At 45.9% G+C, this 15,762-nt stretch overlaps 1 protein-coding gene across 8 annotated transcripts in view; it reads left to right on the forward strand.

The window, feature by feature from the left end:
• The window catches only part of PCNX2 (pecanex 2), a 357,339-nt gene that overhangs the window by 162,936 nt on the left and 178,641 nt on the right, over positions 1-15,762 (forward strand). For all 8 annotated transcript variants that reach the window (XM_056567003.1, XM_056567002.1, XM_056566999.1 and 5 more), the window contains one exon: positions 11,285-11,394. In XM_056567003.1, coding sequence (XP_056422978.1) covers positions 11,285-11,394 — 110 coding nt within the window. The remainder of the gene's footprint in view (positions 1-11,284; positions 11,395-15,762) is intronic.

The raw sequence follows: 15,762 nt of genomic DNA on the forward strand, positions 1-15,762 counted from the left end.
TTCTGGCACCATAGGGGCTTCCTAAATGCGACATGCCCCCCCAAAAAACATTTCAGCTAAATTCACTTTCCAAAATGCCTTTGTCGCGCCTTCCCTTCTGAGCCCTATAATGCACCCACAGAGCACCCATATGAGGTATTTCCTTACTCGAAAGAAATTGGGTTACAAATTTTAGGGGGATTTTTCTCCTTTTAAACCTTGTAAAAATTCAAAATCTGGGTCTACAAGAACATGCGAGTGTAAAAAATGAAGATTTGTGAATCTTCTCCTTCACTTTGCTGCTATTCCTGTGAAACACCTAAAGGGCTTCTGAATGTCATTTTGAATACTTTGAGGGGTGCAGTTTTTATAATGGGGTCATTTATGGGGTATTTCTAATATGAAGGCCCTTCAAATACACTTCAAAATTGATTGAAAATTTTGTTGAAAATTGGAAAATTGCTGCTGAACTTTGAAGCCCTTTAATGTCTTCAAAAAGTAAAAACCTGTCAACTTTATGATGATAACATAAAGTAGACATATTGTATATTTGGAAATTTATCACCACGAAATGATGTAGTATCCATGAAAATGTACTACTATGTTAAAGTAGAATATGTCACGAAAAAACTATCTCGGAATCAAATTCATAAGTAAAGAATCCCAGAGTTGTTAATGCTTAAAGTGGCAATGATCAGATGTGCAAAAAATGCTCTGGTCCTTGATGTCATAATGGGCTTGGTCCTTAAGGGGTTAAGATACTACAGAATAGCATCTCTCAGAAAACCCCAAACAGTTATAGTTTCTATGATCCCTTTTTGATCCCTTTTTGAAAATGGGCACCACATTTTCTAAGAGCCAGTCCAATGGAACAATTCCTGTCATTATGGGATCTTATACCTTCTCCTGGAATCACTCCGCTTTAAATCAATTTATGAAATACGTTTTTTAAATGGTGACAGTAAATAAGCGGCCACAAATGGGTGTTTCCATGAAGAGGAATTGAAATATTGTGGTCCCGAGTAGACACCAAAAAACACCAAAAGGTGTCTGGTGAAAATAAGGCTGATGGTTGTTAGTATGCACTACCAAGAAGTTGGAAGGTCATTTGATTAACTAGATTATGTTTCTAGAAAGGTGTAAATAAAGGTATAATAAATAAATAATCATCCTTTTAAAATTAAATGGAATTTGTCAGGCCAAATTATTACCTCAACATACTTTATATCCAAAGAACCATTCTATGAATGTCATCATATGACTACATACACCCAGCTTTCCCAGAGACCTAGCACACCATCGACATTCCACAGCACCAAACATTACTGAACAAAGGATTAACACTTTTCACAGTTTCAACAAACTTTTTGGACTCTTCTAAATTCTTGTACCATAATATCACTTACATGAACACTTTCAGCTCTGCTAATCCAACTCCTTTACAACAATCTGCTCCTACCACTTGCACACACCGGACAAAAAACACCAATTTTCTCAATACAATGCACACAACCATATGTCCACTCAAACTACAATATCCCAAAACCACCAAGGAACATTCTTTATGAGACATTGAGACAATCAATCCTACTCAACAACTTAATTTACAACACAGACACCGTTTTTAAACTTCTATATACTTCCCATCTTTGCACACACTGCACAGTTCTTTACACAGCCATACATCCTTCTCTTTGCACAACTCAGTCACCCATTTCTTTGGAGGAAAAAAAACATTAGGGCTGAATTAACTGACACATTCAAATACAGTTCTACCTTCTCTATCTAATTCTGGCTGCAGACTGTTCACATCTATCAAAGTTTAACCATTTCTTCTTTTTGGGAGTTGTGAGGATCGTGTAATTACTATATTAACAAAAACTCTCAGTGTATTGGCCAAACAAAAATTGATCTTCTAATCTAAATCTTTTACTGATACACCACAAAACATATGAGAGTCAATATTTTGCTCAAGTACGTCACAAAAGATATCAGTAAGCCGCCACAAGTCCTCTGATACAGAAAAAGATACTCAGCTGATACAAATCAAAAGCTATCAGATTAAAATCTGATACATACAAAAGATATCATGAGTACAATCAAGCAAAAGTTACCAGGGACTTCGAACACAAAAATCAACGGCACTCTTAACTCCCTTGACCGTATCCACTGAGTAGACCAAGGAAACTCAAAAATCAAAATCCAAGCAAAACGTTTTTCGCAATCAAAAATGTCTGTGAGATTCCCTAAAGCTCAAGAAATCTTGTTATGTAGTGCATTTTTGATGTTAAGGTTGGGAAAAACAACATTTTACTGGTTCTCTCACAACTTCTCCCTAAATGCTAAATTGTGGACTTTTTAAACAGCAGCAATAAGTCACCTGTGACTAGAACTCTCCTGTGAAATTGAGACCACACAGGGGGAAGATTCCCCATTACTAGGGCTAGTTCTAGAGGGTCGACAAAGGCCATCTCTCAGGCTCCCAGGCCTGCCCAAAAGACACACAGATGAGCTACAGATTCATAAGGAAATCAGCAGACTTACCGTGTTTTTGTGGAGATTTGACTCCTAGTTTGGACAGTTCTGGGTTGCCCTGGACAGCTGGGAAGGTGTCGCTCCAGCAGACTTGGCACTCCCCTCGAGTGTGGTCCAGGGAACGGAAAATCGCATCCTCTTCGCCAACTGTGAAGGGTGGCTTGAGGTGAGGCATAAAAATGTGAGTGACCGCTGCTACATAATGCTGACAGCCGGCATAAGCAAATTCACACCAGACAGAATGTTGGTATAAAAACTCTTTGACAATCTAACAATAAGATAGGTATGAGTGGCACCACTGGTGGTATAGGACACAAATACTTGTACAACCGGAATACAAAAGGATACACTCCGTGGACTATCAGATATAGACTTGTCCTGCGGTGGTGCTAGGATCAATGAAACCAATTGTAAGTGTATATAATATAACCAAAGAAAGGTAATCTTGCACTCACCGCATGGGCTCTGTATATTCGGCTCCTTTCAGGGATATTCCATCCGACTGGCAGGTGTGCTTGGTGTGGGACACTCAGAGGCAACTGCCCGCGGTTTCACGCACAGTGATTATGTGCTTCTTCCTTCTAACGTCATATCTTGGCGTTGTTCCAAGGTTTCCATCTTAGTCACGAGCAGATAGCAAGATCAGGAATATGACATCAGGAACATGGTGTATAGGTTAAGAGTATGTAACAAATATATTTTTTCAGCATTAGAAATGGCATATAAATATATAAATATTAATATATATTGATAGGCAGAATAATTTAAATCAACTTGTCATTTTTATCTAAAAACCCATCTCACATTAATTGAATTGGTGAATGTTCAAAAAACTGTGCTAAAAAAAATAAATAAAAAAAAAAGGGACATGCTGCTCTTTCACGGCAGTTCCACATTAAAGGGGTTATCCAGTAAAAAACTTTTTTATATATATCAACTGGCTCCAGAAAGTTAAACAGATTTGTAAATTACTTCTATTAAAAAATCTTAATCCTTTCAGTACTTATGAGCTTCTGAAGTGTAGGTTGTTCTTTTCTGTCTAAGTAATCTCTGATGACACGTGTCTCGGGCAACGGCCAGTTTAGAAGAGGTTTGCTATGGGAATTTGCTTCTAAACTGGGAGTTTCCCGAGACACGTGTCATCAGAGATTACTTAGACAGAAAAGAACAACTTAACTTCAGAAGCTCATAAGTACTGAAAGGATTAAGATTTTTTTAATAGAAGTAATTTACAAATCTGTTTAACTTTCTGGAACCAGTTGATATATAAAAAAATGTTTTTTCCTGGAATACCCCTTTAAAGCTTCCACAAAGTTGGTTTACATTTCAAACCACCCTAAGCTCTAGGGTATAGATAAAAGGGGATGGTGTACAAGCTAAATATGTAATGTCAACCTCTAACTGAATCAAACTGAAAAAAACAGAGAAGATCATAAAGGCAAGATCATATTTACCCTGCTTTGGAGGTCAGATGGTGCCAGGGAGCTCTCGTTCTTAAGATCACTACAGGTCCCATTTATGGGACCTACACCTATCAGATATTATCCTGTAGATATCCCATAAGGATCTAGGTGGGAATTAAAAACGAAAAAAGAGAAAACATTTACCCTCCCCTCCGTTAACATCTCCCACACTACAACAACATAAAGCTGTCATTTAAAATTAAGAATCAGGGATTGTTATGTAACCCTCACTTTTCATGCATGGTAAAAGGAAGATAAGAAAAAAACAAAAACCGTAAATGCGAGATCATGAGATGCAGGACCCTCTCAACTTCCTTCACAGAGCTTCACTACAACTTCTTTCACAGAGATAAACTACAAGTATATTTAAAAATGGATAGGCAGTAGGAAAGAAACTAAGATATTTTTTTTATTAAAGACCCATAACGCTTCTCACCATGGGTCCTACATAGTTACTAACATATTTGTAAATCATTGTTGTCCACTACTTGTTGTTAGGGGAATTCCATCTCTATCATTAGAGAGACTAAGGCGGAACACAGGAAATAGAGGTGGGTTTTAACTAGTGCTATTGTTACGCCGAGCGCTTCGGGTCCCCGCTCCTCCCCGGAGCGCTCGCCACATCCTCGCTACTGCAGCGCCCCGGTCAGATCCACTGACCGGGTGCGCTGCGATACCGCCTCCAGCCGGGATGCGATTCGCGATGCGGGTGGCGCCCGCTCGCGATGCGCACCCCGGCTCCCGTACCTGACTCGCTCTCCGTCGGTCCTGTCCCGGCGCGCGCGGCCTCGCTCCCTAGGGCGCGCGCGCGCCGGGTCTCTGCGATTTAAAGGGCCACTGCGCCACTGATTGGCGCAGTTGTTCTAATTAGTGTGTTCACCTGTGCACTCCCTATGTATACCTCACTTCCCCTGCACTCCCTCGCCGGATCTTGTTGCCATTGTGCCAGTGAAAGCGTTTCCTAGTGTGTTCCTAGCCTGTGTTCCAGACCTCCTGCCGTTGCCCCTGACTACGATCCTTGCTGCCTGCCCCGACCTTCTGCTACGTCCGACCTTGCTCTTGTCTACTCCCTTGTACCGCGCCTATCTTCAGCAGTCAGAGAGGTTGAGCCGTTGCTAGTGGATACGACCTGGTTACTACCGCCGCTGCAAGACCATCCCGCTTTGCGGCGGGCTCTGGTGAATACCAGTAGTAACTTAGAACCGGTCCACTAGCATGGTCCACACCAATCCCTCTCTGGCACAGAGGATCCACCTCCTGCCAGCCGAATCGTGACAGTAGATCCGGCCATGGATCCCGCTGAAGTTCCACTGCCAGTTGTCGCCGACCTCACCACGGTGGTCGCCCAGCAGTCGCAACAGATAGCGCAACAAGGCCATCAGCTGTCTCAACTGACCGTGATGCTACAGCAGCTACTACCACAGCTCCAGCAATCATCTCCTCCGCCAGCTCCTGCACCTCCTCCGCAGCGAGTGGCCGCTTCCGGCCTACGACTATCCTTGCCGGATAAATTTGATGGGGACTCTAAGTTTTGCCGTGGCTTTCTTTCGCAATGTTCCCTGCACTTGGAGATGATGTCGGACCAGTTTCCTACTGAAAGGTCTAAGGTGGCTTTCGTAGTCAGCCTTCTGTCTGGGAAAGCTCTGTCATGGGCCACACCGCTCTGGGACCGCAATGACCCCGTCACTGCCTCTGTACACTCCTTCTTCTCGGAAATTCGAAGTGTCTTTGAGGAACCTGCCCGAGCCTCTTCTGCTGAGACTGCCCTGCTGAACCTGGTCCAGGGTAATTCTTCCGTTGGCGAGTACGCCATCCAATTCCGTACTCTTGCTTCCGAATTATCCTGGAATAATGAGGCCCTCTGCGCGACCTTTAAAAAAGGCCTATCCAGCAACATTAAAGATGTTCTGGCCGCACGAGAAATTCCTGCTAACCTGCATGAACTCATTCATCTAGCCACTCGCATTGACATGCGTTTTTCCGAAAGGCGTCAGGAGCTCCGCCAGGATATGGACTTTGTTCGCACGAGGCGTTTTTTCTCCCCGGCTCCTCTCTCCTCTGGTCCTCTGCAATCCGTTCCTGTGCCTCCCGCCGTGGAGGCTATGCAAGTTGACCGGTCTCGCTTGACACCTCAAGAGAGGACACGACGCCGCATGGAGAATCTTTGCCTGTACTGTGCCGGTACCGAACACTTCCTGAAGGATTGTCCTATCCGTCCTCCCCGCCTGGAAAGACGTACGCTGACTCCGCACAAAGGTGAGACAGTTCTTGATGTCAACTCTGCTTCTCCACGCCTTACTGTGCCTGTGCGGATATCTGCCTCTACCTTCTCCTTCTCCACTAAGGCCTTCTTGGATTCCGGATCTGCAGGAAATTTTATTTTGGCCTCTCTCATCAACAGGTTCAACATCCCAGTGACCAGTCTCGCCAGACCCCTCTACATCAATTGTGTTAACAATGAAAGATTGGACTGTGCCGTGCGTTACCGCACGGAGCCCCTCCTAATGTGCATCGGACCTCATCACGAAAAAATTGAGTTTTTGGTCCTCTCCAATTGCACTTCCGAAATTCTCCTTGGACTACCGTGGCTTCAACGCCATTCCCCAACCCTTGATTGGTCCACAGGAGAGATCAAGAGCTGGGGTACTTCTTGTTTCAAGGACTGTCTTAAACCGGTTTCCAGAACTCCCTGCCGTGACCCTGTGGGTCCCCCTGTAACCGGTCTCCCTAAGGCTTATATGGACTATGCAGACGTATTTTGCAAAAAACAAGCTGAGACTTTACCTCCTCACAGGCCTTATGACTGTCCTATTGACCTCCTCCCGGGCACTACTCCACCCCGGGGCAGAATTTATCCTCTGTCCGCCCCAGAGACTCTTGCTATGTCTGAATACATCCAGGAAAATTTAAAAAAGGGGTTTATCCGCAAATCCTCCTCTCCTGCCGGAGCTGGATTTTTCTTTGTGTCCAAAAAAGATGGCTCCCTACGTCCTTGCATTGATTACCGCGGACTTAATAAAATCACGGTAAAGAACCGCTACCCCCTACCTCTTATCTCAGAACTCTTTGATCGTCTTCAAGGTGCCCACATCTTTACCAAACTGGACTTAAGAGGTGCTTATAATCTCATCCGCATCAGGGAGGGGGACGAATGGAAAACTGCATTTAACACCAGAGATGGACACTTTGAGTATCTAGTCATGCCCTTTGGCCTGTGCAACGCCCCTGCCGTCTTCCAAGACTTTGTTAATGACATTTTTCGTGATCTCTTATATTCCTGTGTTGTTGTGTATCTGGACGATATTCTGATTTTTTCTGCCAACTTAGAAGAACATCGCCAGCATGTCCGCATGGTTCTTCAGAGACTTCGAGACAATCAACTTTATGCCAAAATGGAGAAATGTCTGTTTGAATGTCAATCTCTTCCTTTCCTAGGATACTTGGTCTCTGGCCAGGGACTACAAATGGACCCAGATAAACTCTCTGCCGTCTTAGATTGGCCACGCCCCTCCGGACTCCGTGCTATCCAACGTTTTTTGGGGTTCGCCAATTATTACAGACAATTTATTCCACATTTTTCCACTATTGTGGCTCCTATCGTGGCTTTAACCAAGAAGAATGCCAATCCTAAGTCCTGGTCTCCTCAAGCGGAAGACGCATTTAAACGGCTCAAGTCTGCCTTTTCTTCTGCTCCCGTGCTCTCCAGACCTGACCCATCTAAACCCTTCCTATTGGAGGTTGATGCCTCCTCTGTGGGAGCTGGAGCGGTCCTTCTACAAAAATATTCTTCCGGGCATGCTGTTACTTGTGGTTTTTTTTCTAGGACCTTCTCTCCGGCGGAGAGGAACTACTCCATCGGGGATCGAGAACTACTGGCCATTAAATTGGCACTTGAGGAATGGAGGCATCTGCTGGAGGGATCAAAATTTCCAGTTATCATTTACACCGACCACAAGAATCTATCCTATCTCCAGTCTGCCCAACGGCTGAATCCTCGCCAGGCCAGGTGGTCTTTGTTCTTTGCCCGTTTTAACTTTGAAATTCATTTTCGCCCTGCCGACAAGAACATTAGGGCCGATGCTCTCTCTCGTTCCTCGGATGCTTCGGAGGTAGAGGTCTCTCCGCAACACATCATTCCTCCTGACTGTCTGATCTCCACTTCTCCAGCCTCCATCAGGCAAACTCCTCCAGGGAAGACCTTCGTTTCTCCACGCCAACGTCTCGGGATTCTCAAATGGGGTCACTCCTCCCACCTCGCTGGCCATGCGGGCATCAAAAAGTCTTTGCAACTCATCTCTCGCTTCTATTGGTGGCCAACTCTGGAGACGGATGTTGTTGATTTTGTGCGGGCCTGTACTGTCTGTGCCCGGGATAAGACTCCTCGCCAGAAGCCTGCTGGTCTCCTTTATCCTCTGCCTGTCCCCGAACAGCCTTGGTCTCTGATTGGTATGGACTTTATTACAGACTTACCCCCATCCCGTGGCAACACTGTTGTTTGGGTGGTCGTTGATCGATTTTCCAAGATGGCACATTTTATTCCTCTTCCTGGTCTTCCTTCAGCGCCTCAGTTGGCAAAACAATTTTTTGTACACATTTTTCGTCTTCACGGTTTGCCCACGCAGATCGTCTCGGATAGAGGCGTCCAATTCGTGTCAAAATTCTGGAGGGCTCTCTGTAAACAACTCAAGATTAAATTAAACTTCTCTTCTGCTTATCATCCTCAATCCAATGGGCAAGTAGAAAGAATTAACCAGGTCCTGGGTGACTATTTACGGCATTTTGTTTCCTCCCGCCAGGATGACTGGGCAGATCTTCTACCATGGGCCGAATTCTCGTACAACTTCAGAGTCTCTGAATCTTCTTCTAAATCCCCATTTTTCGTGGTGTACGGCCGTCACCCTCTTCCCCCCCTCCCTACTCCCTTGCCCTCTGGTTTGCCCGCTGTGGATGAAGTGACTCGTGATCTTTCCACCATATGGAAAGAGACCCAAAATTCTCTTTTACAGGCTTCATCTCGCATGAAAAAGTTTGCCGATAAGAAAAGAAGAGCTCCCCCCATTTTTTCTCCCGGAGACAAGGTATGGCTCTCCGCTAAATATGTCCGCTTCCGTGTCCCCAGCTACAAACTGGGACCACGCTATCTTGGTCCTTTCAAAATCTTGTGCCAAATTAATCCTGTCTCTTACAAACTTCTTCTTCCTCCTTCTCTTCGTATTCCTAATGCCTTTCATGTCTCTCTTCTTAAACCACTCATCATCAACCGTTTCTCTCCCAAACTTGTTTCTCCCACTCCTGTTTCCGGTACCTCTGACATTTTCTCCGTAAAGGAGTTACTGGCCTCCAAGACGGTCAGAGGGGAAAAAAATTTCTTGGTCGATTGGGAGGGCTGTGGTCCTGAAGAGAGATCCTGGGAACCTGAGGACAACATCCTAGACAAAAGTCTGGTCCTCAGGTTCTCAGGCTCCAAGAAGAGGGGGAGACCCAAGGGGGGGGGGGGTACTGTTACGCCGAGCGCTCCGGGTCCCCGCTCCTCCCCGGAGCGCTCGCCACATCCTCGCTACTGCAGCGACCGGGTGCGCTGCGATACCGCCTCCAGCCGGGATGCGATTCGCGATGCGGGTGGCGCCCGCTCGCGATGCGCACCCCGGCTCCCGTACCTGACTCGCTCTCCGTCGGTCCTGTCCCGGCGCGCGCTGCCTCGCTCCCTAGGGCGCGCGCGCGCCGGGTCTCTGCGATTTAAAGGGCCACTGCGCCACTGATTGGCGCAGTTGTTCTAATTAGTGTGTTCACCTGTGCACTCCCTATGTATACCTCACTTCCCCTGCACTCCCTCGCCGGATCTTGTTGCCATTGTGCCAGTGAAAGCGTTTCCTAGTGTGTTCCTAGCCTGTGTTCCAGACCTCCTGCCGTTGCCCCTGACTACGATCCTTGCTGCCTGCCCCGACCTTCTGCTACGTCCGACCTTGCTCTTGTCTACTCCCTTGTACCGCGCCTATCTTCAGCAGTCAGAGAGGTTGAGCCGTTGCTAGTGGATACGACCTGGTTACTACCGCCGCTGCAAGACCATCCCGCTTTGCGGCGGGCTCTGGTGAATACCAGTAGTAACTTAGAACCGGTCCACTAGCACGGTCCACGCCAATCCCTCTCTGGCACAGAGGATCCACCTCCTGCCAGCCGAATCGTGACAGCTATGCAGGAGAGAGAGGGAGGATGTTTGCTATTTGAGCCTTTCTGTCTCCTCTAGAGAGTCCATGTTGTGTCTCAAAAGTAAATCTAGGATTCTCTTTTATCTCTTACTACCCATAAAGTTCTGGGCAGCTGTCTCTTGTGTAAATACTTCTGTAGAGAAGTACGTAAAAAAGGAAATCTAGGAGAGAGAGATGGAGTGTGTTTAGTCCACAGTATGTAAATGAAGCAATCAGGATGCAGCCTCCTGTTTACGCTGATTTGAGAGGTGTTCAATTAAGCTTTTTCTCCCTTTCTCTCTTGGTATGGAGTGAAGAAGAAAAAGTTAAATAGGTGTCATCACATAAACTATTGTGTTACACAGGTTATATCTGTCACTTTTGAGCACGGAAAAGGTGAAGTCCTGCACTCACTCATGACCTCTTTCCCTTCCTATTACATATCCGCCCTAACTGATGGATCAACAAACACGAAGACGGTCCATGCCATCTGAGTGCTAGGACTTCAAAGTCAAAATAACAAACTACAAAAATACTCAGTGACATGTCATGGGATTGTCAGGAATACAAGAGGAAAATGCATTCTGAACAATACAGAGGGAGACAAACAAACCAACAGATAAATCAGAGTCAACAAGCCGAAATCAGAGCCAAGACAATCAGAGAGATGCCAAATCAGAAAGCAAGTGGGTAATCTAGGAAAACAGAGCCAAAATCAAATACCAGAAAGCAGAATACAATACTGAATGCTAGCTACAGAAAATATCTTTCACTGGCAAAGGTGCATAGCTGGGGAAGGCTTAAATAGCCAGCTAAACAGGTGTGGTCATGCCAGGTATCTGGTAGGTGGGCGACACAGAAGCATAAGTCAGTAACCACAGCAACATAACACAGAAAACAAACAGAAAATTTAAAGAGACACTGCTCTTACAATATCATTTAAAACCTAATTTGGAACTGCTTCTCTGCATACATATGAACTAAAATAACTCTGCCTAAAGATGTACTTAAACTCTTACCGTACTTTGTTTGTGGGGGCATTCTCTTGTTCTTGTGTCAGAATTATAAATATAAACTTAACTGTAAACTTGAATGGTACAGTATTTTGTTTTGTTTTATTAGGAGACATGGGATATTAGACACATACCATCTATGTTTTCTGCATTCTGTGGACTTTTGGTTGCCCTTTCATATCACTTGAGTCGCCAAAGTAGTGACCCTACAGTTATAATGTGAGTAAAGATTTCTAAATTTAAATTATTTTTACATATCTCATTATTTCTCACGAACACACTCCAATATGCCTTTCTATAGAAGCCAGTGGCAGATGTATTAAGATGTATAGATATGCTTTCAGGGCACTCCTAAAATGTACATGTCGAATGTATGTCCTAAGTGTGATTTCAACAGATTTTAAGTTTACATTCATCCAAGGAAGGTTTGCAGGGGAGTCCAGCACCAAGTTAAAACATCTAACCTTTATTTAAAACAAACCAAATCAAATTTAATTATGTGTTTCTAACCATTATGGCCCTTAGTCATTGTATACAGGTAAGTGAAATACTTAAATGTACCTTTCAGATCCCACAAAAAAAAAATCAAAAAACTGTCATATGTTACTCAGTATCTCATCCTAATCATGTACATTTAATTTTTATGTCTCTATCATTTCACAAAAAAAATTGCATATTATAGTTGCTCAATGGCCCTGATTTACTATTGTAAATCCGACCTGTTTTGTCGGGTTGTGTGCCAGGTTTTGAAATTCTGTCTGCACCAGAAGTTGTGCCAGAATAAAAAAAAACAACCAATACTCCATTTTACTGAGAAAATCCTAAAAAGGAATGTGGCTGCCTGGAAAATGTGGTGGATTTGAGCTGAGGGAAACCCTACAGCTCAGAGCAAGTGTAAAAAGCAAAATGTAGGGAAAAGTGCAAAATGTAGGGAAACATTAATGAAAACCATGGAAAAATATCTGTTGGGGAAAAAACCCTACTGTCACAGCGAGCGCTCCGGTCATCACCTCCGGACCGGAGCGCCCACTGCTTCAGCCCTCCGTTCCGCGGTCCCGGCGCGTCTCGGTCAGACGCACTGACCGGGAGCGCGGGTCCCACTGTGGCAGCTAGTGTGGCGGCTGGTCCCTGCTCACGCGCCGCGTCCCTGTTCGCCTTACCTGCTCCCCGCGCGGCGCTCTGCTCTCCTGTATCCCTGCGCGTGCAGCCTCGCTCTCTCGCGCCGGCTTCAGTAAATTTAAAGGGCCAGCACACCGGTAATTGGTGCGCTGGTTCCTCACCTCCCATTGTGTCCTTCCCATAAAAGGCACCTGCCCCTTCCTGCCCTTGCCGGATCTTTGTGCCTCTGAGAAAGCGTTCCCCACTGTGATTGTTGCCTAGCCAGTTGCCGAACCCGTTGCTACCGTATACTCGCCTGTGAACCCTTGCTGCCTGCCCTGACCTCTGCTACGTCTGACTACGCTCTTGCCTGCTCCCTGTGTACCACGCCATATCAGCTGCCAGTGAGGTTGAGTTGTTACTGGGGATACGACCTGATAGTTACCGCCGCAGCAAGTCCATCCCGCTTTGCGGCAGGCTCTGGTGAAGACCAGTAACAGCTTAGAACCGGTCCTCCAGTACAACCCGTGCCATCGCCTCTCTGGTCAAGAGGATCCACTACCTATCCTGCCGGTACGTAACACCTACAAAGAAAACTACACTCCACTCTTAGTAAATCAGGGCCAATGCCTGGCATTTATCATTGTAGGTGTAAGTGAAGCATTTTCTTACACTTTTTTTTATGTATGCTGGTAATGTGTAGGAGCACCAAATTTATTAAATTGTCATATAGCATTTGATAAATTTTGTGCAGGTAGACATTTTCTGAAATTTCTCTCTTCCCATACACCAAAACGCTAAGCTAATTCTGGGCTGATGTACTTTTAGAGACTTTTCAGTGTCTTTGCGCCTTTTCACAAAAAGGCGCAGTTCATAAAATCCTTCCATATCATGTGTATTGCCAAAATCGGTGGATTGCAACTCAAAATCAGCGGAAATGTGTAAACCAAAAGGCGCAAAAAAGTAGCAAACAAACCCTGCTTGTGCCTTTTTTGCACCTTTTCTAGACACAAAAAACTGTCTAAAAACAATGATAAATGTCGGCCAATGTCATTTTCATCTATCCAACTGGAGGGTGTGTGTCTTTCTCTTGCCTGCACTGTGATGACTCCTCCCCCTCCCTCACTGGAGGAGCATGGCAGCCCTGCTCTATAACCCGTGCCTCTCTGGTTTTATGCTGTACATACACACACAATGATTATTGGAGATTGCCTGTACTCTACCAAAGATAATATATGGTGAGTGTATACCGTATTTTTCGCCATATAAGACGCTCCGGCATATAAGACGCACCCAATTTTAAAGGAGGAAAATCTAGAAAAAAAAGATTCTGAACCAAATACTGTAGTAAAATATTTTATATCAGTATAGTTCCCCCACAATAGTTGGCAGTATAGTTCCCCCACAATGGTTGGCAGCTCCTCCCCCCACAATGTTTGGCAGTATAGTGCCCCCACAATGGTTGGCAGTATAGTTCCCCCACAATATTTGGCAGTATAGTTCCCCCCACGATGGTTGGCAGTATAGTTCCCCCACAATGGTTGGCAGTATAGTTCCCCCACAATGGTAGGCAGCTCCTCCCCCCTCCCCCCACAATGGTTGGCAGTATAGTTCCCCTACAATGGTTGGCAGTATAGTTCCCCCACAATGGTTGGCAGTATAGTTCCCCCACAATGGTTGGCAGTATAGTTTCCCCACAATAGTTGGCAGTATAGTTCCCCCACAATGGTAGGCACTGGCAGCTCCCCCCACAATAGTTGGCAGTATAGTTCCCCCACAATGGTAGGCAGCTCCCCCCCCTCCACAATGGTTGTCAGTATAGTTCCCCCACAATGGTTGTCAGTATAATTCCCCCACAATGGTTGGCAGTATAGTCCCCCCACAATAGTTGGCAGTATAGTTCCCCCACAATGGTAGGCAGCTCCTCCCCCCCCCCCCCCACAATGGTTGGCAGTATAGTCCCCCCACAATAGTTGGCAGTATAGTCCCCCCACAATGATAGGCAGCTCCTCCCCCCCCCCAATAGTTGGCAGTATAGTTCCCCCACAATGGTAGGCAGCCCCCCACAGACATACAGCTTCCAGCCATATACAGTGTACGGCTGAAGGCTGTATGTCTGTGTGCTGCCCCCACAGTGTTCCGGTCACTGCTCCTCTGGCCCGGTGTCACAATCTACTGCTATGGCCTAGGGACCATAGCAGTAGGTGCCGGGACCGGAGGAGCGGTGACCGGAACGCTGAAGATTACACACCGCCGGTCACTCACCAGGCGTCTTCCTCCGGTCCTCCGGTCCTCCTGCGCCTCTATGGTTGTACGCACGGGACGTCACTGAGGTCCCGTGCGTACAACCATAGAGAGGCGGAGGATCGCAGGAGGACCGGAGGAGGGCGTGCATCGGCCTGGGAATGGTTAGTGACCCGCGGACATCCTTATGTCCCGAAAAGATTTTTCGGGACATAGGGATGTCCGGCATAGGAAAACCTATGATTTTATCTGCCCGGGCCGGCTCCTGTGTGCGGCTGCAGGCGGGGGGGCTGGCCAGAGCAGGTAAAAACTAATACTGTACAGTATATTAAAAACCAGGGGGCCTCCAGCTCTTGTGAAACTACAACTACCAGCATGCCCAGACAGCCTTTGCCGGTCCGGGCATGCTGGGAGTTGTAGTTTCAGAACAGCCGGAGGCACCCTGGTTTTTAGTATACAGTTATTAGTAATTCACTTGCCCGGCGCCAGAACTGTATGTTCCAGGCGTAGGGCAATAAACATAGCCGGTGTGAGGTGAAAAATTCACCGGCGGTCATGAGGCTGCTGCGGGTGGGGAGCGGGTAGTCATTGCTGTACCGCACCGCCGCAGCCTCTGTACTTACCGCTGACTTCCTGCTCTCGCCCGCAGCAGCCTCGGGCGTATATTCGCCGTATAAGACGCACGTTTTGGGAAAGAAAAAGTGCGTCTTATACGGCGAAAAATACCGTAACTTACATCTTCCTAAATTAGGAAAAAGGTTTAGTGCTAAAAGTACAGTGGATTTGTATGCAAACTTTGTATTTTTAGAATAGGTGGAGGTACAGTGTTTGGATAACTCTTTTTTGCAGCAGTGTTGCCTTCAGCTGTGTGCCTACAACTTTAGCAAAACTAAAACTCCCAGCATGTCCAGACATCCTTTGACTTGGCATGCTTGGAGTTGTAGTTTTGCAACAGCTGGAGGCATATGTTTGGTAAAACTCTGTGTTACAGCAGTGTTGCTGCAAGCTGTGTTCCTCCTGCAGCCTTGTCAATCAGCAATCTTGTATCCATGACCCTTGGACAAGCTAATGCTGCTGTAGAACTCATCGGTGTCCCGATATGGGGACCCCTAGTGATTGGATTTTCAAAGGCAGTTTTCTTTAATAAAATGTGAAAATGTTTTAAAGAATTAAATTAGAAAAACTTTTGTTTTGCCAAGATGTACAGCATATAAAATGTTTTTTTATATCTGACAATGCCTATTT

The sequence above is a fragment of the Hyla sarda genome, chromosome 3, assembly GCF_029499605.1.
Source record: "Hyla sarda isolate aHylSar1 chromosome 3, aHylSar1.hap1, whole genome shotgun sequence".
Lineage (NCBI taxonomy): Eukaryota > Metazoa > Chordata > Amphibia > Anura > Hylidae > Hyla > Hyla sarda.